This window comes from Ceratotherium simum, chromosome 16 (genome assembly GCF_057802395.1).
Source record: "Ceratotherium simum simum isolate JZ-2026a chromosome 16, ASM5780239v1, whole genome shotgun sequence".
NCBI classification, from domain to species: Eukaryota; Metazoa; Chordata; class Mammalia; order Perissodactyla; family Rhinocerotidae; genus Ceratotherium; species Ceratotherium simum.
In genome coordinates, this window is record NC_141915.1 from 47904672 (window position 1) to 47929452 (window position 24781).

General features: G+C 39.5%; 1 protein-coding gene across 2 annotated transcripts; it reads right to left on the minus strand.

Moving 5' to 3' along the window:
• Window positions 1–597: 597 nt before the first annotated feature.
• NOL11 (nucleolar protein 11) lies at window positions 598–24247 on the minus strand. 2 transcript variants are annotated; one of them, XM_004432669.3, is made up of 18 exons: window positions 24090–24247; window positions 22552–22665; window positions 22367–22423; window positions 20842–20990; window positions 19136–19193; window positions 18209–18353; window positions 15845–16033; window positions 14272–14348; window positions 12562–12685; window positions 11966–12054; window positions 11406–11480; window positions 10565–10749; window positions 10294–10419; window positions 9664–9876; window positions 9152–9230; window positions 7798–7890; window positions 1220–1327; window positions 598–1059 (listed from the first exon to the last, which is right to left on the minus strand). In XM_004432669.3, exons 1-18 carry the CDS (start codon window positions 24228–24230, stop codon window positions 943–945), a joined length of 2139 nt encoding a protein of 712 aa, XP_004432726.1. In that variant the 5' UTR covers window positions 24231–24247; the 3' UTR covers window positions 598–942. The 2 variants fall into 2 exon arrangements, with proteins under 2 accessions (XP_004432726.1, XP_087297580.1); XM_087441454.1 differs by lacking the exon at window positions 7798–7890.
• Between the last annotated feature and the right edge of the window lie 534 nt (window positions 24248–24781).

The window sequence follows — 24781 nt, forward strand, 5'->3', positions numbered from 1 at the left end:
TCTTCTACATAAAACTTTTCATTTGTCCTAAATCAAAAGAGTTAAAAGGCCGGCCCCGTGGCTTAGCGGTTAAGTGCGCGCGCTCCGCTGCTGGCGGCCCGGCTTCGGATCCCAGGCATGCACCGACGCACCGCTTCTCCGGCCATGCTGAGGCCGCGTCCCACATACAGCAACTACAAGGATGTGCAGCTATGACATACAACTATCTACTGGGGCTTTGGCGGAAAAAATAAATAAATAAAATCTTTAAAAAAAAAAAAAGAGTTAAAAACTGAAAAGTCTATGGCCAATCAACCTATAACACTGTTTTCAGAAGAGACGTTTTTACTATTCGGTAATGCATTTTTATAACCCAAATTATCAACTAATCATAGAGGTAATCTGAGGGATAATGTACAGAAACACGTATTGTTCAACCCTTAGGTATGTAAGGTGAGTGGAATTAGGTAAAGAACGGGAGAAAATGTCAGAAGATAAGCACACGCCCGTACAAGGACCCCTCCCTGCTCTGCTTGTGGCATTGATCTCTTCCGCCACTCATGAGACCAGATGAGCTGGGACACCTCTGACTCTGATAAAACTACATTCTCCCTAGGATCACTGTTTCAATGGTGATTTTTTATTAAAAGAACTATTCAAAACACATGATAAGAAATTAGACTTTTATCAATACACAAATAAGTTTACTTAAAATCAGCTCAGTTACATATTTTTAAAAAGTTTCAGAACCTCTCCCCACCAATGTCCATAAACTACAATAGGTTCACATGAAACCTGCAGTCCGACCTAGGACTAGCATCAATAAGTGATGCTCCAGGTACTCGCTGTCACATTTCTCTTGTCACTGACAGTCACAAACAAAACACATCTCTTGCCTGGATGAGTAGGAAGAATTCACATAAAAGAGCTTCATAAAACACCTATGCAGGAGAACTGGTAATATCAGAAGAGTTCCAGCACTTCAATTGAATATAATTCTCGATTATTCTTCTCTTGATTTAATTTCTGTAGCTCACGAAAACTTACTTCAATCTTGTTGAGCTCGGAACAAATGCAGATCTAAGGAAAAAGGTTTCAGCATAACTTTTACCATAATGTCTACATATAAATCCTCCATGATTACTTATAACTATTCCAAGAAAAAACTTTAAGAATAAATTATAATTTAGGCGATACTTGGGTACAAACAGAATTCAGTATATATCAAATAATCACACACCTGGGATTTCACAAACTTGTAAAGACTTAACAGTAGCCTTTTTGCTTCTGGTATCATTACTACAACAGTAAAATTAGCATCTAGAAGTAGGCATATCCAATCCATAATCTAAAGATAAATAAGAAAAGGAAAGTTAAGATTTTAAATATAAGTTTAGGTTAGTTCATTTTACAAAGTCCATTTTTATATCAAACATTTATAAGAAAAATAAATCTTCTTTATAAAAGTCTGAACATTTTAGTTTAGAGATGGAGGAATTTCTAAGCAATATAAAAAGGCTCTTTCCTGCTTTTATACTTACTTAATAAGCATAATTAGATCTTTTTCATAGGAATAATCAGTAAAAACAAAGCCAGAGTGACATTTAATCCAAGAGAGAGTTAGTACTTGTCTTTTTATTTAAAAAAACCTTTTTTTGATAATTATTTGCAGTTACAAAAAAAGAACTCACTTATCTCGTATTCTGAAATATACACTAGGACCCAAGAATAGGGTGTTGTTATAGGAGAGTTACTGTGAACTAAAATAAAATTATTACTACCCATTTATTAAAGTATCCTATGTAGTTCTCCATCTTCAAATGGTGTAGTTAACATGCAAATATCACTGTCATGGGAAAGCATTAATGAAATCAATTATCCACTTGGGGGGAGTGGGGAAAGATGATCCTTATGAAACTCCTTACGCCAAAATAAATCTAATATGTATCAAAGAGTTAAACACAGAAAAGGAAACCATGAATGTATTAGGGAAAAACAGGGTGGCTATTTTTATACTCTTAGAGTAGGAAGGGCCTTAAGCATCACATAGGCCATAAAGAAGCCATAAGGGAAAAGCTTAATAATTCTGATAGCATAAAAATTAAAACTTATCAGTGGCAAACATTACACTGAAGAGAATCAGACAAGTGACAGGAAAAAAGTATTCATAAAATATTTGATAGAAAAAGGCTAATTTCCTTAATATACAAAGAATTCTTTAAAAACCAAAAAGAAGACAGGAAATGCAACAGGAAAATGGACAAAGAACTCAACTAGGCAGTTCATGAAAAGGAATATAAATAGGCAAGACAAGATGGCCCACTTCTCTCATTATCAAAGAAATGCAAATTACAATAAAGCACCATTTGTTACCCAACTGACTGGCAAAGAGTAAGGCCTCAGACCTTGGTGGCAGTAGTGCCTATTGTCACAACCCTTTGGAAAGGTAATCAGACATTTAATTAAAAATACATGCACCCTTTATCTAGTAATTTCACTTAAGGGAATTTATCCAATAGGAATTCTTTCATAAATATACAAAGATAACTGTACAAAGATTTTCACTGACGGTTTGTTCACGATAGCAAAAAAAACTATAAACAACTTAAGTCAATCAATGGGGGGGCTGGCCCCGTGGCTTAGCGGTTAAGTGCGCGCGCTCCGCTGCTGGCGGCCCAGGTTCGGATCCCGGGCGCACGCCGACGTGCCGCTTCTCCAGCCATGCTGAGGCAGCGTCCCACATACAGCGACTGGAAGGATGTGCAGCTGTGACATACAACTATCTACTGGGGCTTTGGGGGAAAATAATAAATAAATAAAAAAATTAAAAAAAAAATCAATAGGGGACTGACAAATAAATTAAAATTTTCCATAAAATGGAATAGTATGCAGTGGTTAAAAAGAATTAAGCAGATGTATATGTACTGGTCCAGAAAATGTCTCAAACAGTGTTGAGTGAAAAAAACGCACTACAGAATAGCATGCATACTGTGATCTAACTTGTGTTAGAAAGACAAGAGAAAGATAAGTTAGTGTACAGGCATACCTCACTTTATTGTGCTTCGCTTTATTGCACTTCATAGATACTGCATTTTTTTACAAATTGAAGGTTTATCACAACTTTGTGTCAAGCAAGTCTCTGGGAGCCATTTTTCCAACAGCATTTGCTCACTTCGTGTCTCTGCGCCACATTTTGGTAATTCTTGTAATATTTCAAAATTTTTCATTATTATTATATTTGTTATGGTGATCTGTGATCAGTGATCTTTGATGATACTATTGAAATTATTTTGGGGCACCACACACCTCATTATATAAAGTGAGCACGACAGTGAACTTATTGATAAATGCTGTGTGTGTTCTGACTGCTCCACTGGCCAGCCATTCCTGTCTCTCCCTCTCCTCAGGCCTCCCTATTCCCTGAGACACGACAATATTGAAATTAGGGCAATTAATAACCCCACAATGGGGCCGGCCCGGTGGCTTAGCGGTTGAGTGCGTGCGCTCCGCTGCTGGCGGCCCAGGTTCAGATCCCAGGCGCGCACCGACGTACCGCTTCTCCGGCCATGCTGAGGACGCGTCCCACGTGCAGCAACTGGAAGGATGTGCAACTATGACATACAACTATCTACTGGGGCTTTGGGGGAAAAAATAAATAAATAAATAAAATTATAATAACCCCACAATGGCCTCTAAGTGCTCAAGTGAATAGAAGAGTCACAAGTCTCTCACTTTAAATCAAAAGCTAGAAATGAGTAAGCTTAGTGAGGAAGGCATGCTGAAAGCCAACAGGCTGAAAGCTAGGCCTCTTGCACCAGTTTGCTGAGTTGTGAATGCAAAGGAGAAGTCCTTGAAGGAAACTAAAAGTGCTACTCCAAAGAACGCACGACTGATAAGAAAGCGAAACAGCCTTATTGCTGATATGGAGCAAGTTATAGTGGTCTGGATAGAAGATCAAACCAGCCACAACATTCCCTTAAATCAAAGTCTAATCCAGAGCAAGGCCCTAACTCTCTTCAACTCTACGAAAGCTGAGAGAAGTGAGGAAGCTACAGAAGAAAAGTCTGAAGCTAGCAGAGGTTGGTTCTTGAGGTTTAAGGAAAGAAGCCGTCTCCATAACATAAAAGTGCAAGATGAAGCAGCAAGTGCTGATGTAGAGGCTGCAGCAAGGTATCCAGATCTAGCTAAGATAATTAATGAAGGTGGCTACACTAAACAACAGATTTTCAATGTAGATGAAACAGTCTTATATTGGAAGATGCCATCAAGGACTTTCATAGCTAGAGAGAAGTCAATGCCTGGCTTCCAAGCTTCAAAGGAGTCTGACTCGCTTATTAGGGGGCTAACGCAGCTGGTGACGTGAACTTGAAGCCCATGCTCATTTACCATTCTGAAAATCCTAGGGCCCTTAACAATTATGCTAAATCTACTCTGCCTGTGCTCTATAAATGGAACAACAAAGCCTGGATGACAGCACATCTGTTTACAACATGGTTTACTGAATAGTCTAAGCCCAATGTTGAGACCTAGTGTTCAGAAAAAAAGATTCCTTTCAAAATATTACTGCTCATTGACAACGCCGCTGGTCACCCAAGAGCTCTGATGGAGATGTACAAGATTAATGTTTTCATGACTGCTAACACAATAACCATTCTGCAGCCAAAGGATCAAGGAGTAATTGTAACCTACAAATCTTACTATTTAAGAAATACATTTCCAGGGGCCAGCTCCATAGTGTGGTGGTGAAGTTTGGCGCATTCCCCTTTGGCGGCCAGGGTTCTGATCCCAGGCACAGACCTACACCACTTGTTAGCCACACTATGGCGGCAACCCACATATAGAGTAGAGGAAGACTGGCACAGATGTTAGCTTAGGGCCAATCTTCCTCAGCAAAAACGAGGAAGACTGGCAACAGGTATTAGCTCAGGGCTAATCTTCCTCAAGCAAAAAAAAAAAAAAAAGCAAGATTGGCAACAGATGTTAGTTCAGGGCCAATCTTCCTCAGCAAAAAAAAAAAAAAAAAAAAAGAAATAAATTTTGTAAGGCTATAGCTGCCATAGATAATGATTCTTCTGATGGATCTGGGCAAAATCAATTGAAAACCTTCTAGAAAGGAGTCATTATTCCATATGCCATTAAGAATATTTGTGATTCATAGGAAGAGGTCAAAATAACAAAACAGGAAGAAGTTGATTCCAACCTTCATGGATGACTTTGAGGGGTTCAAGACTTCACTGGAGGAAGTAACCACAGATGTGGTGGAAATAGCAAGAGAACTAGAATTAGAAGTGGAGCCTGAAGATGTGACTGAATTACTACTGTAATCTCATGATAAAACTTTTAACAAATGAGGAGTTGCCTTTTATGGATGAGCAAAGAAAGTGGTTTCTTGAGATGGAATCTACTCTGATGAAGATGCTGTGAAGACCGTTGAAATGACAACAAAGGATTTAGAGTACTACATAAATTTAATTGATAAAGCAGGGCCGGCCCCGTGGCTTAGCGGTTAAGTGCGCGTGCTCCGCTGCTGGTGGCCCGGGTTCGGATCCTGGGTGCGCACCAACGCGCCGCTTCTCCGGCCATGCTGAGGCCACGTCCCACATACAGCAACTAGAAGGATGTGCAGCTATGACATACAACTATCTACTGGGGCTTTGGGGGAAAATAAATAAATAAATAGATAAAGCAGTGGCAGGGTTTAAGAGGACTGACTCCAATTTTGAAAGAAGTTCTCCTGTGGGTAAAATGCTAACACCATCGCATGCTACAGAGAAATCGTTTGTGAAAGGAAGAACATATCAACACAACAAACTTCACTGTTGTCTTATTTTAAGAAATTGCCAAAGTTACCCCAACCTTCAGCAACCACAACCTCATCAGTCAGCAGCCATCAACATCGAGTCAAGACCCTCCACCGGCAAAAAGATCACAACTTGCTGAAGGCTCAGATGATGGTTAGCACTTTTTAGCAATAAAATATTTTTTAATTAAGGTATGTACATTGTTTTTTTTAGACATAATGCTATTGCATACTTAAGAGACTATAGTATAATGTATACATAACTTTTACATGCACTGAGAAACCAAAAAATTCACATAACTCATTTTATTACAGTGGTCTGGAACTGAACCCGCAATATCTCCAGGGTATGCCCGCCTGTATAGAAAGAAAATTTCTAGACGTAAAAGAAATTCTTAATATTGGACTAAGGGAGTGGAGACACAAAGTTTGCTTTTTACTTCATAATCTTTGGTATCGTTGGAACTTTCGACTATAAAAATTAACTACTTAAGGGCCGGGCCCGTGGCTTAGCGGTTAAGTGCGCGCACTCTGCTGCTGGCGGCCCGGGTTCGGATCCTGGGCGCGCACCGACGCACCGCTTCTCCGGCCATGCTGAGGCCACGTCCCACATACAGCAACTAGAAGCATGTGCAGCTATGATGTACAACTATCTACTGGGGCTTTGGGGAGAAAAAAAAAAAAAATTAACTACTTAAAAATATTTTAACTTATTTTTTAAAATGAAAACAGTCAAATTACGTATTTGAATTACTTAATTAGAAATCACATTCTTGGGCCGGCCCCGTGGCTTGGTGGTTAAGTGCGCGCACTCCGATGCTGGCGGCCCGGGTTCGGATCCCGGGCGCACACCGAGGCACCACTTCTCCCTCCATCCTGAGGCTGAGTCCCACATACAGCAACTAGAAGGATGTGCAGCTATGACATACGACTATCTACTGGGGCTTTGGGGGAAAAAAATAAATAAATAAAATCTTAAAAAAAAAAAAACAAAAAAAACACATTCTTAAATCACAAGAATTTTTTTTTTTCTGCTGAGGAAGATTCGCCCTGAGCTAATATCCGCTGCCAATCTTCTGCTTTTTTTTTTTTTTAATAATTTTATTTATTTATTTTTTCTCCCAAAGCCCCAGTAGATAGTTGTACGTCATAGTTGCACATCCTTCCAGTTGCTGTATGTGGGACACGGCCTCAGCATGGCCAGAGAAGCGGCGCGTCTGTGCGCGCCCAGGATCTGAACCCGGGCCACCAGCAGCAGAGCGCGCACACCCAACCGCCAAGCCACGGGGCCGGCCCATCAATCTTCTGCTTTTTTTGTATGTGAGCCGCCACCAAAGCATGGACACTGACAGACAAGTGGTGTAGGTCTGCGCCCAGGAACCGAACCCAGGCCGCTGAAGTGAAGCATGCCAAACTTAACCACTAAGCCACTGGGGCTGGCCCACAATAAATTTTTTTTAATGTTTCCAACAGTTTCTCAAGTAAATACTGTATTTAAACAGGGTCTACCATGAGATTCTTTCAGAACACTTTTTCATTAATCTTCATTCTCTTATTCTTAAGAGATTATTAGGACACTTATTATCACTCTCTCCCAATGAGGCTAAGGAAATTCTTGAAAAGAGTCACAATAAAGAATCAGAAGGGCCGGCTCTGTGGCTTAGCGGTTAAGTGCGCGCGCTCTGATGCTGGCGGCCTGGGTTCGGATCCCGGGTGCGCCCCAAGGCACCACTTCTCCGTCCAGCGCGAGGCCGAGTCCCACGTACAGCAACTAGAAGGATGTGAACCTATGACATACAACTATCTGCTGGGGCTTTGGGGGGAAAAAAATGAATAAATAAAATCTTTAAAAAAAAAAAAAAAAAAAAAAAAGAATCAGGAATTTACGATGAATTAAATTTGTAATATAGAATTGTGGTTCTAAAAATCTACCTACTAAATTGAGAGATCCTGTATATAATCTTTTTTTCCCCCCAGATTTTCCCCAGCTCCAGATCAAAGTAAAAAATTTATCTCACCTGGTTCAGGGTTGGAGGGTGTATTCCAGGAAGTGTCATAGTAGCATTTTCACTACACTTTAGATAAAGGAAATACAAATACTGGAGAAATAGCTGGGTGGGGGGGGAAAAAGAGCAATTTATCACTTTGATAGAAAAGTTTTCCTCTACATATAAAGCAAAGAGATTGGAAAGGATTTTAAGAGACTATTGAATTTAATTATATACAGTAGTCCCCCATCATCCCACAGGGAATACGTTCCAAGACCCCCAGTGGATGCCTGAAACCTCGGATAGCACCGAAACCTATACGGTCAGGCGCCACATCACACTAACGTTTCAGTCAACAACAGACCGCATATACGACGGTGGTCCCATAAGATTAGTACCACACAGCCTAGTGTGTAGCGGGCTATGTCATCTAGGTTTGTATAAGTACACTCTATGATGTTCGCACAACCAAATCACCTAACAACACATTTCTCAGAATGTATTCCTGTCGTTAACTGATGCATGACTGTATATAGTGTTTTTTCCTATACATACGTATCTATGATAAAGTTTAATTTATAAATTAGGTACAGTAAGAGACTAACAAGAATAACTTCTCTTTAGTATATCCAGTATCACTACTCTTGCATTTTGAGGGCACTATTAAGTAAAATAAGGGTTACTTTAACACAAGCACTGCAATACCACGACAGCTGATCTGATAACCAAGAGTGACTAACAGGCAGGTAGCACATACAGCGTGAATACAATGGACAAAGGGATGATTCACAGCCCAGGTGGGACAGAGTGGAACAGCGTGAGATTTCATAAAGCTACTCAGAACGGCATGCAATTTAAAATGTATAAATTGTTTATTTCTGGAATTTTCCATTTAACATTTTCAGACTGCAGCTGACTGCGGGTAACTGAAACTGTGGAAAGCGAAAGTGCGGATAAGGGGAGACTACTGTACATTAATCAAATACGCCAGACATCTGGGGACACAAAAATGAATAAAATGCAGTCCTTGCCATCAATGAGGAGTTCATCTGGTTTGGGAGGAGTGGGTGGGGAGCTTATACTGTTGTAAATAAAAAGTAGAGAAGAGAAAATCCTTTTCTGGGCAATACTTTTTAGTTTCTACTCATTTATAACTTAGACGGATTAACCTGGCCTTCAGTCTTGGCACCAGGAACATGCCAAGGTCTGACTCCCAAAAATCATTCTCATCTCCTAGGCACAGTTTTTCACCATGAGAGCCGGGAAACCTCTTACTCACATGAAAAAACTTGATAACCTTTTGAATGCCCTAAAAGCTGGTTAGAGTTAAGCAGCAAAATTTAAACCAGACATAAAATTTTATAGGATCTGTAAGAACACTTACAGTGGTATGCTGTGCTGAGATGTCTTTCAAGTGAGGCAGAAGAAATGTTTCGCTATATGCTGAATGAAGAATTGCATTTCTAGTTAGGAATAAAGGAAAATCTTATTTCAATAAATAAAGACTATTGTCCTGAAATTATAATTCCCTTCCCCAATTATATTTTTCTGAATTTATACAAAAGTTTTATTTTTCTAGAAGAACTCTATCACTGAATATTTTCCTAATCTCTAGAGATCTAGAATATTTCACTATTATAAATAATTGGTATTTATTCAGAATACTAATTTTTAGAATTGAGAGCTTCTACCTTAGTACAGCTTCTTAAACAAGAAAACAGGTTTAAGTAATTTGTTTGAATTTAGCATCGAACATAATCCATTTTCAAGCAGAAACTGAAAAAATCGAAAAGAGAAAAAAAATACCTTCAATTATCTAACTACTTCTTAGTTATTGCTTGGCATTTGACTGTGTCCCGGAAAGAGACAATATAAGGGAACTGTTTCAAAGGATACAGTAGAGCTGCTCTTTTTGGTATCACAGGGCAGGAGGTAGTCTCCCCTGCTGCGGCCTGAGGCTTTTCTTGATGACCATTGTCTTCTTCAGCACTGAGGCCGTTCTGAAGAACTGCAGTTTGCTTTTCCATCTCCTCATCTTGTGTAGTATCACTATAGTCAGAAACTGACTCCATACTGATGTCTGTTTCTTGAAGACTGTCATCACCAATGCTGTCACGTGAATTGAAAGCAAGAAACCAATTGTTATCACCACTTAAACTTACTGGAAAAATTTTATTTTCTAAGCAATCAAAGTTTTAGAAATCAAATAATGTAATAGATTAAAAATGTAGTGAAAGGGGGCCAGCCTAGTGGCTAGTGGTTAAGTTCACACACTCTGGTTCAGCAGCCCGGAGTTCGCGGGTTCAGATCCCAGGCACAGACCTACGCACTGCTTATCAAGCCATGCTGCGGCAGCATCCCACATATAAAGTAGAAGATGGGCACGGATGTTAGCCCACGGCCAATATTCCTCAGCAAAAAGAGGAGGATTGGCAACAGATGTCAGCTCAGGGCTAATCTTCCTCACCAAAAAAAAAAAAAAAAAAAGATGCAGTCAAGGAACAGGACCATTGCTTTCTAACTTACCTCAAGAAAATTTTTAAGCAAGTGCAGATGACTGATTCAGGAACGTCAGGGAACTGCTGTAGACAGAGCTGTAACATCTGTACATCCGTCTTTTCTACGGCAACCTCCATTAAGCCAGGGCACAAGCTAAGACACAAAAACACGAATCACTTTTAAGAAAAATCTCGATTGCAAATAATTTATAAGCTTTTTCAGAGTGTGAAAATTAGAAATGTAAAAAACAAGCTCAAAAGAGGTATATATGTAAAGTTTGGTGTACAGAAACATTTACCTGTAAGAAAGCACATGCGTTTGAATAAGCTGCATCAGAGAGTTCCGAGGATAAAATGACGGTTCTGCTTTACATCTTCCTAGAAGTCCCGTTACTATGTTCCCAATAACAGTCTGAAAGTCAGGTGTCTGCTTAATAGCCAAAAATTTACGTAGTTCTACTTCAATGTGTTTTTCTGAATCTTTCTGAAAGGGCAGAAGTAAAGAGTTCAGTCTGGTAACATTAACAAATGTCACTCTGAACTTAAAAGTTCCTAGTTCAACATTTTCTGAAATCACTGACAGTATCCACGTACTCCTCTCAAACTCTCAAACATACAATTTGCTGCACAAAGACAAACTGCCAAGAGGAAAAAAAACAATTCAAGGGTTTAGAAATCAAAATCTTTAAGAGGCTAAATTACAAACATATTCAAAGCAAAGCTGAATGAGATATAAGGCCACCACCATCACATCGAACTCACAAAATGCTTAGTGAGAGTCAAATAAGCCCAAGTACTGGCTCACTCCAACAACCTTAAGATACTATATGAATGTTAGCTATAGCTATAAAAATGATCATAAGGGCCAGCCTCAGTGGCCTACTGGTTAAGTTCAGCGCGTTCCGCTTCGGCGGCCTGGGTTCGGTTCTTGGGCATGGACCTACACCACTTGTCTGTCAGCCGCTGTGGCAGCGGCTCACTTACAAAATGAGGAAGACTGGCAACAGATGTTAGCTCAGGGCGAATCTTCCTCAGCCAAAAAAAAAAAAGACCATAAAAATAAGGTAGAATGAAAAGTAGATGAGATTTCTTTTAACCACTTGAGTTGATTTTTCATATTTCTAATATTTCTTTATTTACCTTTATGGTTGATAAAAGTTGTTCGGATGCTGGAACCTCTGGCTGTACACTCACTTCAATTTTCCTTCTCCTTAACTAGAATTAAGTAAGTTGATTAGGATTTCAAAACAATACAAAAGATCTAATGTACATTTAGAAGAATATGAAATGTCCCAAAGAGACTAGCACACTTTTGCTCTAATTACAAACTTTTTTTAATGGTTTAATTTTCTTATAGTGAAAAGTGTGTTTATTTCAACTTTTAACGTAAATATCTTTAAGATTTTTAAGGATTTTGTTTTATAAACACAAAATCTCTATACTCAGGAAGGTATTATTACTAACTGCAAATTGGTTTGTTTTCACACGTGGGTCTTACACACACCCATAAAAATTAACTACTAGACTACATGTGCCATTTTTGGATAAAGACTGTCAGGTGACTGGATTCAAGCTTCAAAGTGCCCTATCATTAAGACCAAAGCTATAAGAATTGTATAGATATGAATCATTAAGATAATCAGCCTTTTTCTGTTTTTCACCATTTGCACTAACACTTCTACTTCGACTACCAAACTTACGACTCTCTTTGATGGCTCTGAGTCCTGGAATCCAAGTCCATATCCTTGAGATGTTTCCCAGTTTACAAAATGAGGCATGGGGTGACTGCCTAAGAAAACACAAATACACAATTTCTGGAATTCTTTGACCTATTGGCATTTACCCAACCAATCAAAGAACAATACAAAACAGCCACTCGTGCACAATTCAACAGAGACTTTAAAGTCCATTTAACTCTACTGATAACCTCAGATCAGTAAATCATAATATAGTAAAAGGCTACATGCCCAGCAACTATTAAGCCAACAGATGAGGCCGTTGGTAAATCAGGGAGGGTAGAGGCACAACTGATTTTGTCTGGGGGACTCTCCCACTGCCCCTAAAGTCAGAAAAACACTGGTGTTCAAAACACAGTGTAACTCTTCGGCCTGCAGCAGTACCTGCAATGTGGACTATTCCCAAGGGAGCTACCTGGGTCAAGGAAATTTCAATGAACAGTGGCAGATTTCAACATTAAGAGCAGGCTCTGCAAATTGATGGCTATGGAAATCTACATATCAAAGTGGAAGTTAATAAAATGGTTTAGAGTAATAAAACAAACATTTAAGTTTCCTACCTAGATCTTGACTATGCTTGAGTTTTCCAAGAGCACCTGCTAATGATGACACTTCACACTTGTATGGAATTACAGTTAGAAATTTTCCATGTAGCATAAACAAATTTTCCCCATAATACCAGAGCTACAAAAAAAGTTATCAAAAATGTAAGCAATTTTTTTCTCTTCTAAGATCTAATTTAACAAATGCATATAACTTATAGTGTGAGCAATCTTAACATAACACAAAAGGACAAGGCAAAAGTTAAGCAACTTCCCAGAATAATCTCATATGTTCCACTTATTGAGGTAGGTTTACACAGCTCTGATTTTTGCCCGTGTCTAAATGAAACATAATTTAAAGGACACTTGCAACTCATAAAAATCTCATCAATATATACACTGAAAATGAACTCTTCAAAACTAACAGTCGGGCCGGCCCCGTGGCTTAGCAGTTAAGTGCGTGCACTCCGCTACTAGCAGCCTGGGTTCGGATCCCGGGCGCGCACCGACGCACTGCTTCTCCAGCCATGCTGGGGCCGCGTCCCACATACAGCAACTAGAAGGATGTGCAACTATGACATACAACTATCTACTGGGGCTTTGGGGGGTAAAAAAAAAGGAGGAGGATGGGCAATAGATGTTAGCTCAGGGCCTGTCTTCCTCAGCAAAAAAAGGAGGAGGATTGGCATGGATGTTAGCTCAGGGCTGATCTTCCTCACAAAAAACAAAAAAACTAACAGGCATCATTATACATCAATTAACATGATAATTACCAAGGCTACTGTAACATGGGCAAACTGTTATGATGTACTAAACAAAAAAGGCAGAATTTAACATTGTTTCTATCTTATGATTCCAATTATAAAATTATAATAGTAAGACAGGTATATGGACAAAAAGCTTAAAGGAACATGGGAAAAACAAAGTTTGTTAGAGCAGTGGAATTGTGAGTGGTTAATTTCGTTAAAATTATTTGTTTAAATATAAATTAGAATTAAATTGTATGTTGATAAATCTAGTCTCCTTATCCTCTAATTACAATTATTAACAACATCCCTTGATTTACATTTTATTTGTATATGAATATTCATTCACTAAACCACCAAAACCTATTGAGCACCTTTGCTAGGCACTGAAGATGCACTGGGGAACAAAGCAGACAAGGACCTCTGCCTTCTGCCCATTTACAGTCTGGTCAGCTCAAATTTTAATTCTTTAGTATTTTTATGTAGTTCCATGATAATGTTTAACATATAACCTAAAAGACTATTTTATTAGGAAAAGTAACAGCCCTGGGGTATATAGTTCAAAATACAAACATAAAAAGATCAAACCAAAGAGCAGCTAAAAACAAAAGTTTCATTAATTTATAATAGCTAATTGTTCTCCCCTGATCTAAAATTAGCTATAATTTAGTCTTTTGAAGTGGCCTGTAGACTTTGTTCTGTAAGATGGTTCTTTTGGACATTAGTCAGCCATCTTCCCCCTTGCTAGCAAGCTGTAATAAAACCCTTTCTCTCTTACCAAAAAAAAAAATAACAAACATACAGAAACTATTAAAACAATAACCAAATTAAATATAACCTTGCAGGTAAAAAATATTACTTAATTTACTTTAACCAAAAACTGCCAAAATATTTATATCCAAAGAGGTGTCCCCTCTTACAGTATATTTATCAGGCACAAAAATAACTAAATTTTAAGAAATCCCCAAGTGCAAAAACTTACTTGACCGCTGGTCCCTTGTGATAACTCTTTCGAAGTCTGTAGTGTCTGAAATTTTGTGTTCCATATAGAGAGGCATTCTATAAAATAAGACATACAAATTCAGAAGTCATCCCAGGTATAAATATATGATGCTCTTTGGTTGGGGGCAGGGTAGAGTCATAGTTAAACATGCAAATCTTATAAGTATAAAAATGAGTAATATAGACAGTGATTGCCACAGAAATCCAAAGAAATGAGATCTCATGACAACCAGTGGACATATGCGGGAGCAGGGGGTATATGCGATATCTGTGTACTTTCCCCTCAATTTTGGTATGAACTTTGAACTGCTCTAAAAAAATAAGGTCTTAATAATAAATACGTGGATATGGAAAGACCTCTATGATATCTCAGGTAAGGGAATAAATGAGGTGCACAACAGTGTGTATGGTATGCTACCATTGTGTAAAAAGAAAGATTTAGCAGTATTTGCTTGTATACATATTTAAAAAACTCTGGAAAGAGACATAGGCAACTCTAACAGTGGTTACTAGGTTTTTTGGGGGTTGAGGAGGATCCAGGAAGAGGGAAGTTGGGGGTTGAGAGGGGAGAAGCACAGCATGGTAAAGTGGTTAAGAACCACTTAAGAGTGGTGAGGTACATGGCATAACAGAGTCAGCCTGCTTGGGTTGAATCCTGGTTCTACTACTTAGTTACCTAACACCTCAGCTTCCTGATTTGTAAAATAGAGATGATAATAACTGTACTTTCTCTCATAGGGTTGTTGGAGGATTAAATGATACAAATAATGAGTAATATAAGTAAAATGACTGGCACAAGACAGTTATGCCATAACTAGCAGCAACTATCTTAATTAGTGGGAGAAACAGAACAAAGTACACAGGTGAGAATGGGCATATCAAGTTTGTAGTCAATAGGGAGCCTGGCCTGAACAAAGCAGAGAGTTCTTGCTCCAAAACTGGGAGACGAGATTGGAAAAGGAGGATGGGGTCCAGACTGTGGAGAGACCTAAACGTTGAACCACAGATTCTGAGTTTTCTAGTGTAGGCTAGGAGACCCCAATCTTGCACTGGCCAGGAACAACTGTGTTCTTTGTGACAGACTACAACTCTGTGGGTGGAGGGGTGTTTGGGGACGAGGAGGTGAGATGATGATGAGAATCCTCCTCTGAAGTCAAAAAGCATACTAGTAGTCCCCGAATTTCAAGCTGTCCAAGTCCAGATGGATTTCCATTCTGCTGAAATGTTGCCAAGCTATGAATTCAATCCTCTACTGCAAGGCTTACCAATGTTTCAAAGGCCTAGAGGCTGGCATGGATATTCGCAGTTTTTATTTCTTTTAAGACATTAGTCATTAGCAAGGTAGTATACAAGGAAATGTTTTAGAAAAATTAACCAGTGCGGGATGAAATCAAAGTCCTATTCAAGAAGAATTAAGAAGCTACAAAAATAATTTGAGTGTGGTGATGAGAATGAATTAGGGTGGTAATAAACAAGTAAAAAAGAGAAAACTAAAAGGTACATTTTGAAGGAAAAGATCCAAAGGATTTCTTAATTGACTGGATTTCAGTTACCCTTAGAAGCCGGCAGTGGTGGTCCCAGGACCGCCACATGATCTCGATCCAGCATAGTGAGTGCAACACCATTCCGAGCATTACCAGACACCACAGCCTTGAGCAACAGTGATCTAACCACCCTCTGATTTTTTTCTGGGTCATTCGGACGTATTGGTATCAAGGTTTCATATATACATCCATCAGAGTCTGTTGGAAACAAGTATTTGTCGTTCATTATTGGATAAAGGACAGTTCTATATCTGTTAAATGTACTAGGTTGTTTACAACATTTTATCAATGTGATACAGGATCCAACCAGAAAAATAAACAAATGTAACAATCACATCACTCTGTGTTTTCCCATAAAGAATATACTACAAACCTAAAATTGAGGCAGGAGGAGTATTAATAAAAATCTTAGTAAGAAATGTCATAACAGCCAAGAAATAAATACTGTAAAACCTGTAATAACGTAAAATATGAGAGGGGATTGCCAGGAACACAATCTAGTCATTGAAAGGATATATCTCTCATTAGAAATTAATTAGTATTCTGGTCTATACATTACATTTCTTATTACTCCATCACCCTGAAAACCATAAGAAATTGCTGTTTTTTGTAGGTCAAATTTTGGCAATTTCATGTGGTTCTAGCTACGTTACATGAAGATTTTATGACCCTTTGGTTCAGACTCCCTTACTTCAATGTTCAATAAGCTAAAACATAATTCACAAACTTCCATTTAACAATATATATGTCCTATAGGTAAAACTTTTAAAAAAACAGTCCCTCTAAAGCAAAGGCATTAAGTGGATTCCAATGACTTCCAGATATGACAAATGATGGGAGCCTTTTTCTTTTTTTTTTTTTGTGAGGACGATCAGCCCTGAGCTAACAGCCGTGCTAATCCTCCTCTTTTTGTAGAGGAAGACCGGCTCTGAGCTAACATCTATCGCCAATCCTCCTCCCTTTTTTTTTTTCTCCCCAAAGCCCCAGTAGATAGTTGTATGTCATAGTTGCACATTCTTCTAGTTGCTGTATGTGGGACGTGGCCTCAGCATGGCCGGAGAAGCGGTGCGTCGGTGCGCACCCGGGATCCGAACCTGGACTGACAGTAGCGGAGCGCGCACTTAAACCTCTAAGCCACGGGGCCGGCCCTGGGAGCCTTTTTCTTAATAGCCATTGCAAACATCTGCACACTGAAAAACTTCACAAAGATTTTTAGTTGTAATAACATGGAAATGTTTCCAAAATATTGTTTTTTACTCACTTAACCTTCTCAAAATAACTTCCAAAGAAGCCATAAAAGGCAGAGGGGAGAGAATACCACAAAGGCATTTTTTTTTCTTCTGAATGCCTAAGAATAGGGTTATACTTCAGACCATCACATAGACATAAACTCCAAGGCATTAAAAAAATCTTAAGGGGCCGGTCCCATGGCGTAGTGGTTAAGTTAGGCACACTCCACTTCGGTGGCCCGGGTTCACAGGTTCAGACCCTGGGTGTGCACCTACACTGCTCATCAGCCATGCTGTGGTGGCGACCCACATACAAAACAGAGGAGGACTGGTACAGATGTTAGCTCAGGGCGAATCTTCCTCAAGCAAAAAAAGAGGAAGACTGGCAGCAGAGGTTAGCTCAGGGCGAATCTTCCTCAGGAAAAAAAAAAAAAAAAATCATAAAATGCCAGCTGGCATAGGCCAAGACTGCTCTGTTAGTCTTTTTTTTTTTTTTTAATAATTTTTTATTTATTTAGTTTTTCCCCCAAAGCCCCAGTAGATAGTTGTATGTCATAGTTGCACATTCTTCTAGTTGCTGTATGTGGGACGCGGCCTCAGCATGGCCAGAGAAGTGGTGCATCGGTGGGAACCCAGGATCTGAACCCAGGCCGCCAGCAGTGGAGTGCGTGCACTTAACCGCTAAGCCACGGGGCCGGCCCTGTGAGTCTCCTTTTACCCACCTGTCTCTGTTATTGTTCAAAGAAGAGCACACTATATCTTAAGGTTGGAAAAGAGGATTGGAGGGGCCATTCAACACCAACGTTAGATATTTTATAGTTCACTAATTACAATATCAAAGAACCTGGCCTTATTATGATCAAGATAAAAGGTGATTTTTCCTTTTTTATTGGTATTATATTATTACTTGTTGCTTATGATAAATTTTAAGACATAAAAGTTGCCTGCAGAGAACCACTGACCTAATGCATGACCAGACATGGCAAAGTGCAAAAAGTGAAGACATCAATGCTTGTAAGAAGGCATGCAAAGAGAAGTGCTGCAATGGAAAACAGCAAAAACCTAAGACTCTAACTCAAAAGAAACATGATCCTGTAATAGCCCTCTGTTTACAATCTCTGAAAGTTTAAAGAAAAATACTTACTTAATGACATTAAAGAGATGAATTTCCGATCCACAGATACAGTAAAACTCTGTATAACAGAATTTTCTTCTTGTCCAAGTAAGAGTGTGTATTTACTTAAGACATTTGAGTTAAACGTTTGTACATAAGCAAAGTAATTTCCACACTGCAAAAAAAAAAAAAAAAAAAAGTTATTTTATTTAAAAAATATTCCCAGGGTCTGGCCTGGTGGCATAGTGGTTAAGTTAGCACCCTTCACTTTGGCAGCCCAGGGTTCGCAGGTTCGAATCCCAGGCCCGGACCTACGCACTGCCTATCAAGCCATGCTGGGGGGGCATCCCATATAAAGTAGAGGAAGATGGGCATGGATGTTAGCCCCGGGCCAGTCTTCCTCAGCAAAAAGAAAAGGAGGAATGGCAACAGGTCTTAGCTCATGGCTAATCTTCCTCACAAAAAAAAAAAAATTTTTCCCATTTCAACCAACTTTATTTAAATGTTAAAACCAGTGGGGAAAGATGGGTGGAGAGAGGACAAAAGAGGGACATTTGTAAGTGATGATGGAAACTAGACTTTTGGTGGTGAACACAATGTAGTCTACACAGAAGTCAAAATACAATGATATACACTTGAAATTTATATAACATTATAAACCAATGTTACCTAAAAATAAATAAATAAGTAAATAAATAAATGAAACCACTTGTTGCCCCATTCTAATTACTTCAATGAGTGCTTAAAAACCTCTTGTCCAATTAAATTAAAAATGTTATAAAAATGTTTAATTTAGGCATAGAAATAATTATATCTAATAGGTTTTTTAGTATTTAAAAAAGAGACAAAATAAAAAAACCTTCTGAGAGAAATACTAAAGTCCAATTATAGTTTTAAAAATAATATAGGTGACTTTGAAATGTCACAAAATGGCCAGGAATTAAAGACATTACTTACTTTTTCAGTAATAAAAAGTAAAGCAGGATGTCTAAATACCATGAAAAATTTTGTCCACCTAAAAAAAAAATAAAAAGAAACATTACAAAATGCCAAATCACCAGTTGAGAGAAACATATCATCAATCTAAGGGAATATCTTTCATTAAATATTTTTTAAGGCCGGCCCCGTGGCTTAGCGGTTAAGTGAGCGCACTCCACTGCTGGTGACCCGGGTTCGGATCCTGGGCACGCACCGATGCACCACTTCTCCGGCCATGCTGAGGCCGCGTCCCACATACAGCAACTAGAAGGATGTGCAGCTATGACATACAACTATCTACTGGGGCTTTGGGGGGAAAAAAATAAATAAATAAAATCTTTAAAAAATATATATATATTTTTTAGAGCCAAAGAGATATCAGAGAACACTTTATTCAGTGTTTCAAAATATATACCACAGGGAATTAGCAGGCACTTCTCTGTCAAATATATCTCTGGATTAAACGCAAGCTGCTGAACCCAGAATAATGTGAACTGTAAAGTTCCAAGGGGGAACCTGGGGTGATGCCAGTATGTAGCATTTCCCAAACTTATTTGACCGCCTCCTTCCCTTTTTTCAGAGTCACTTTTGGGACTAGTGTTCTGAGGAAAACACTAGGATCTCATCTGCTTCCTTTAAGTGACAGAGGGAACTGAGGCACAGAAAGGGTAAAGGGCTATAACCAAGGCTACACAGCCACTTTTTGGCAAAGTGGCGACTGGAACCCAGATCCTCTACCTATAACTTCTTGTCCCAAAGATTTCCTCCAAACACAGTTGCTCACACTTTACAAGCATTCAACAGGTCAGTCTAAGATGTAACCAGTCATTGTCCACATTGTTCACTTACTAAGTACAAGTTTTCACTTCCACTTTTAGAAATTTCGTTTGCATCAGGTGGACCTGGAGAGGCAGCAAGTTAACTGAACAAGAAATGTGATGAAATAGTGGGGACTGGAGAGATGTCTGAAATCATGAAATTTCCTTCTATCGTTTGGGTAAGTCATTTCCCCAGTTTTATTCCAGAATCTGGGAAAACAGAGGTCTCAAAGTACTATTACGATTTCACTAACAACAAGATGCACATTTCTTCAGGGGAAAGGGTTCTGACATTGGCAGTCAGGGAAATACGACAGAAACCAAGATTTTGGTCTGGTGGAATTACCCACTTCATCTTCAAATAACTGACTATCCAGTTCTCTGCCATTAGAACAGGACTCATATGACCCTACAGTTTCCTCCATCACCTATCACCCTGGAGGTTTCTGGGGGATATCATTTTGACCAACATCTTATAAATGGTTTTTAATTAGGTTACTTTTATTATGTTTATAACCAAAATACCTTTTTTTTTTTTGTGAGGAAGATTAGCCCTGAGCTAACATTTGACGCCAATTCCCCTCTTTTTGCTGAGGAAGACTGGCTCTGGGCTAACATACGTGCCCAACTCCCTCCACTTTATATGGTACGCTGCCACAGCACGGCTTGACAAGGGGTGCATTGCTGCATGCCTGGGATTCGAACTTGTGAACCCCGGGCCGCCGAAGCGGAGCGTGCACACTTAATTGCTATACCACCGGGCCGGCCCTCAAAATACTTTTGAACAAGGCAAAAAGAATGTTATAAAAAACATGCAGAATGCATTTTCATTTTAGTAAAAATTCCCTTAGAAGTACTGGAACTTACTTAATCACTTCTTCATCAGAGATAACAGTTTCAATTTTCTGCTGAGGCTCTGCAAGCAAGGCCTCTAAACCACGAACGGCACCTTCCTTGAATAGCACCAAGGGTTCTGTCCCCTGTATTGAATGTATCCTATACACGTCTGCCGACAACTAGAAGAACATAAGAATATTTCAATTTTTTTTCTAAAACAATTGCCACCTAATAGAATAAGGACACATATAGAAGGCTTATTTTTAAGGGACTGACTTGTTTTCATTTTGATTCAATCCTGTTTTATAACTATGTATTGTTCCAAAGTCAAATCTACAACATAAAATACACTCAGAAATCTAACTTTTGCTCCTATTCTCTTTACCCTGTCCCCTCCTCTCCCCCTTAAGTAATCATTTTTGGTTTATCATTCCACTGTGAATACTAGAGGTTGGGCTACAATCTGGGTCTCCCAAAACTGGAGGTGGAGAGAGGTACAAATAAAGTCACTGATGCAGAGTTACAAGCAGTTCTGGTGTTAGATAAAGACTGATGCCATAATTATAATTGTAGCCTGTAAACCTAAGAAAAGAAATTAACACCGTATATGGGATTAAAAAACAAACCCACTGTGTAACATTCAGAATGGTGTTACTGCAAGGTAAATGAAAAGACTGGAGCCAGGAGACAGCACAGCTAGCTGGCTAGAAGTTTCAAGGGTCTGGGTGATGACTGCCATTATATCTCAATCAGCTGTATTCTCAGCCACTTCTAAAATGTGCCAATTACATTTAGAATTAGACGTTATAACTGGAAGGAACTTTCGAGATTAACCTAGAGATCCTCACTGTATGAGAAAGAAAAAGTTAATTAACATATTTTAGGGGCCGGCCCCGTGGCTTAGCGGTTAAGTGCGAGCGCTCCGCTGCTGGCGGTCCGGGTTCGGATCCCAGGCGCGCACCAACGCACCGCTTCTCCAGCCATGCTGAGGCCATGTCCCACATACAGCAACTAGAAGGATGTGCAGCCAAGACACACAACTATCTACTGGGGCTTTGGGGGGAAAATAAATAAATAAACCAAATTATAAAAAAAAAACAAAACATATTTTAGGTCCTTAGTAGAAAAGGCACAGTTAGTCACAGTTCTTTTTTTACTGCATTATGTGCCACTCTTAAAATGTATAATGCACGAAACTTGTAGGGTCTATTCTACCTAGCTTAAGAAAGAGAACAGTGAAGTTCACTTGTTCTCACTAGGGACACACACCACAAACATCAAAACTCACAGAAATAACTATAATTTATCATTCATGAATTACTTAAATTACTTAAACCCTTAATCTCATGACATAACAAAGTTTATATTTCCTAACATATTAACTCATGAATTGAGACATGTTACCAAAATAAACTGTAAGATAAGTAGAAGGAAAAACTGATTATAACCTTTACGCTCACTTTCATAGACCCATTAAGATACATAATATACTACATTACAAATTATTCCATCTTAGCCATAAGACAAATAAATGTTGGAAAATCCAAAGACTTACTGTAGCTTTAAATACTTTATCCAGGTTTACATCTTCATTATTCCATATTCTCAAAACCTTAAAGCAAAACATAGAAGTTCAAAAAGTATTCCAATGTCCATTTACATATAATAAACACAAATAGTTTATAAATCAACATTGGATTTGTGTTGTATATATTATTACATAAAAGTTTAAAAACTCACCTTATTATCATGTACAACAATATACTCTCCGGTTTGAAAGTTGCACACAGCTGGACATGTTATAATTTGACCTTGTTTCACTGACCAGCTCCCCAAGGGTTTCTGGTCAGAAACCTAATGAAATTAAGAAAACATAATATTCAAAAAGTCAAGGTCAGACATTAAAAGCAAATAAATTTACAATAGAAACAAAAGAAGAAATCATTAAAATGATAGCATTTAACAAATTTTCTAAATTAAAAAAATAAGTAGTCACAAAAAGACAAATATTATACGATTCCACTTAAAACAGACAGTAGTATGGTGGGTGCCCGGGGCTGGCGGAATGGGGAGTTTTTGTTTAGTGGGTATGGAGTTTCAGTTTTTTGAGATGAAAAGAGTTCTGGAGATGGATGGTGGTGATCGCTGCACAACAATGTGAATGTACTTAAAACCCTGAACTGTATGTACACTTAAAAAAATGGTTAGGATAGTAAGTTTTATGTCATGTGTATTTTACTACAATTCAAAATTTTAAAAACTTTTAAAAACTAGTTAAAATGAAAATATAAATATAACTAAGTTCCTAAAACGAAAAGAAGATAAATTAATTAACAATCCTTTGTGAAGACTACATTTTAAAAAACTGAATCCATTGTGCCTTTGAACAGGGGCACGAGAAATTAAGTAGGGATAGCTGGGATCATGCCAATCCAATCAGCCACTGTACTCCTATGCAGGAATTGCAAAATTTTAAGTCCACTTGACAGCCCAGGTGAAAAACCAAGTGTCATTGGAAGAGTCACAACAAGCAAACAGTATAGGGAACTCTTGGCAACCTGTTCCCCAAACTTCAAAGTGGACAGCCAGCTTCTTAAGGACATGTAAAACTATGTTCAGTAACCCAGACAAAAATAATAACTTTCTACGCAAAGCTGCTTATAAAGTGTGCGAGCCAGGTGTCAGGCAGAAAAGGGGGCGGGGCGTATAGATTTCCCGGGACTCAACTCCTGGACTCAGAGCGTGACCCATGCTGGCCAACAGACAGATCACTCGGAATCAGGATTCCCACCAAGCTAAGAAAGCAAAAAAACAAAACAAAAACCCACAAAACTTTTTTCCGCAAGGAGACAGACGAACTGTATGGGCACAAGGCTAAACCCCCATTCCCCCTCTGTCAGCGTCATCCTCTCCCAGCCAACCAATCTCCCTTCAACCTTTTTGCGGGCAACTGGGGTGACAGAGAGCCCAGGAGGGGATCTGAGCAAGGCCCTCTCCGGGAGATCCTCAGCGAAACACAGGTTTCCTTTCCTTTCCGAGGCTAGCACACGTGCACTTAGACGCTCTGCCACCTGCAACTCGGAAATAAGCCTTTCTTTCCAGGAAAACAACCGAGTCAAATTCTAGACCTCACTCAGCGTCGCAGAGAGGACAGGCCGGCTCTCCGCTAAGCCCGCTCCACGATCTCTTTCTGAAGCTGTGAGAAACCCGAGGCTCCGGCTCCGCGCTCAGACAGCGGCGAGACGGCAGCCGGGGTGCTCCGATGCTATCGCTCTCACCTTATAGAGGATGACGGTCCTGCCGCTGTCCGTCACTAGAAACTGGTCTGTTTTGTCGCTCTGCTCCACGCCTAGGAGTCCGTCAGGCCCGGCACCCAACGATACCGCAGACAACGTGAACTCCTCCTCCAGGGCTGCCATTTTGGGCAAACCTACAGACTGCCTCGCATCACTCCCAGCAGGCTTCGCGCTTTCTCTCGCGAGAACTAGGACCCCGACTGACGGGCACTCGCCGAATGAGAAACCTGTTCGCCGAGCCTGCGACCTCTGGCGGACGGAGAGGGCGCGCGGGTCCTGGAGTTTGCGTCTAGACTCCGCCCCCCGAGGCCACGCCCCCACGCGTCCCGGATGTATTCTTCAGGCGGAGGCACCGGAGGGTGGGGGACTTCTTACCTGTTGGGTACTGAATCTGCTGCTCCTTATTCAGCTACCTATTTGAGAGGCTGAAGGATGGGCGTGGCGAGTGGCCAAATATGAATAAACCAGAGTTTTGTGGGGTTTTTTTTTTTCACTTTAAGCGAACTCTCTAGGAATTCCTACCACAGCGTAATGGAACAATATGCCAAAGAAAAAATATTTCTGTCTTCAGATAAACTCTTACTAACGTGCTGTAGCTGGATGAGATGCTTAATTCCCCCTGCTTCTCAGAACCTGTAACAGATGTCTAGTCATTGCCGTCCAGGCCTCCCAGG

Excerpts from the sequence above, each read along its gene's own strand:
- NOL11 (XM_004432669.3), bottom strand. The coding sequence starts at position 24,230 with ATGGCAGCCCTGGAGGAGGAGTTCACGTTGTCTGCGGTATCGTTGGGT. Across the intron at positions 20,991-22,366 it reads ATAAAGTATTTAAAGCTACA|TTGTCGGCAGACGTGTATAG; the intron begins GTAAGTCTTTGG and ends ATGTTCTTCTAG. Across the intron at positions 16,034-18,208 it reads CATCTCTTTAATGTCATTAA|ACTCTGATGGATGTATATAT; the intron begins GTAAGTATTTTT and ends TGTTTCCAACAG.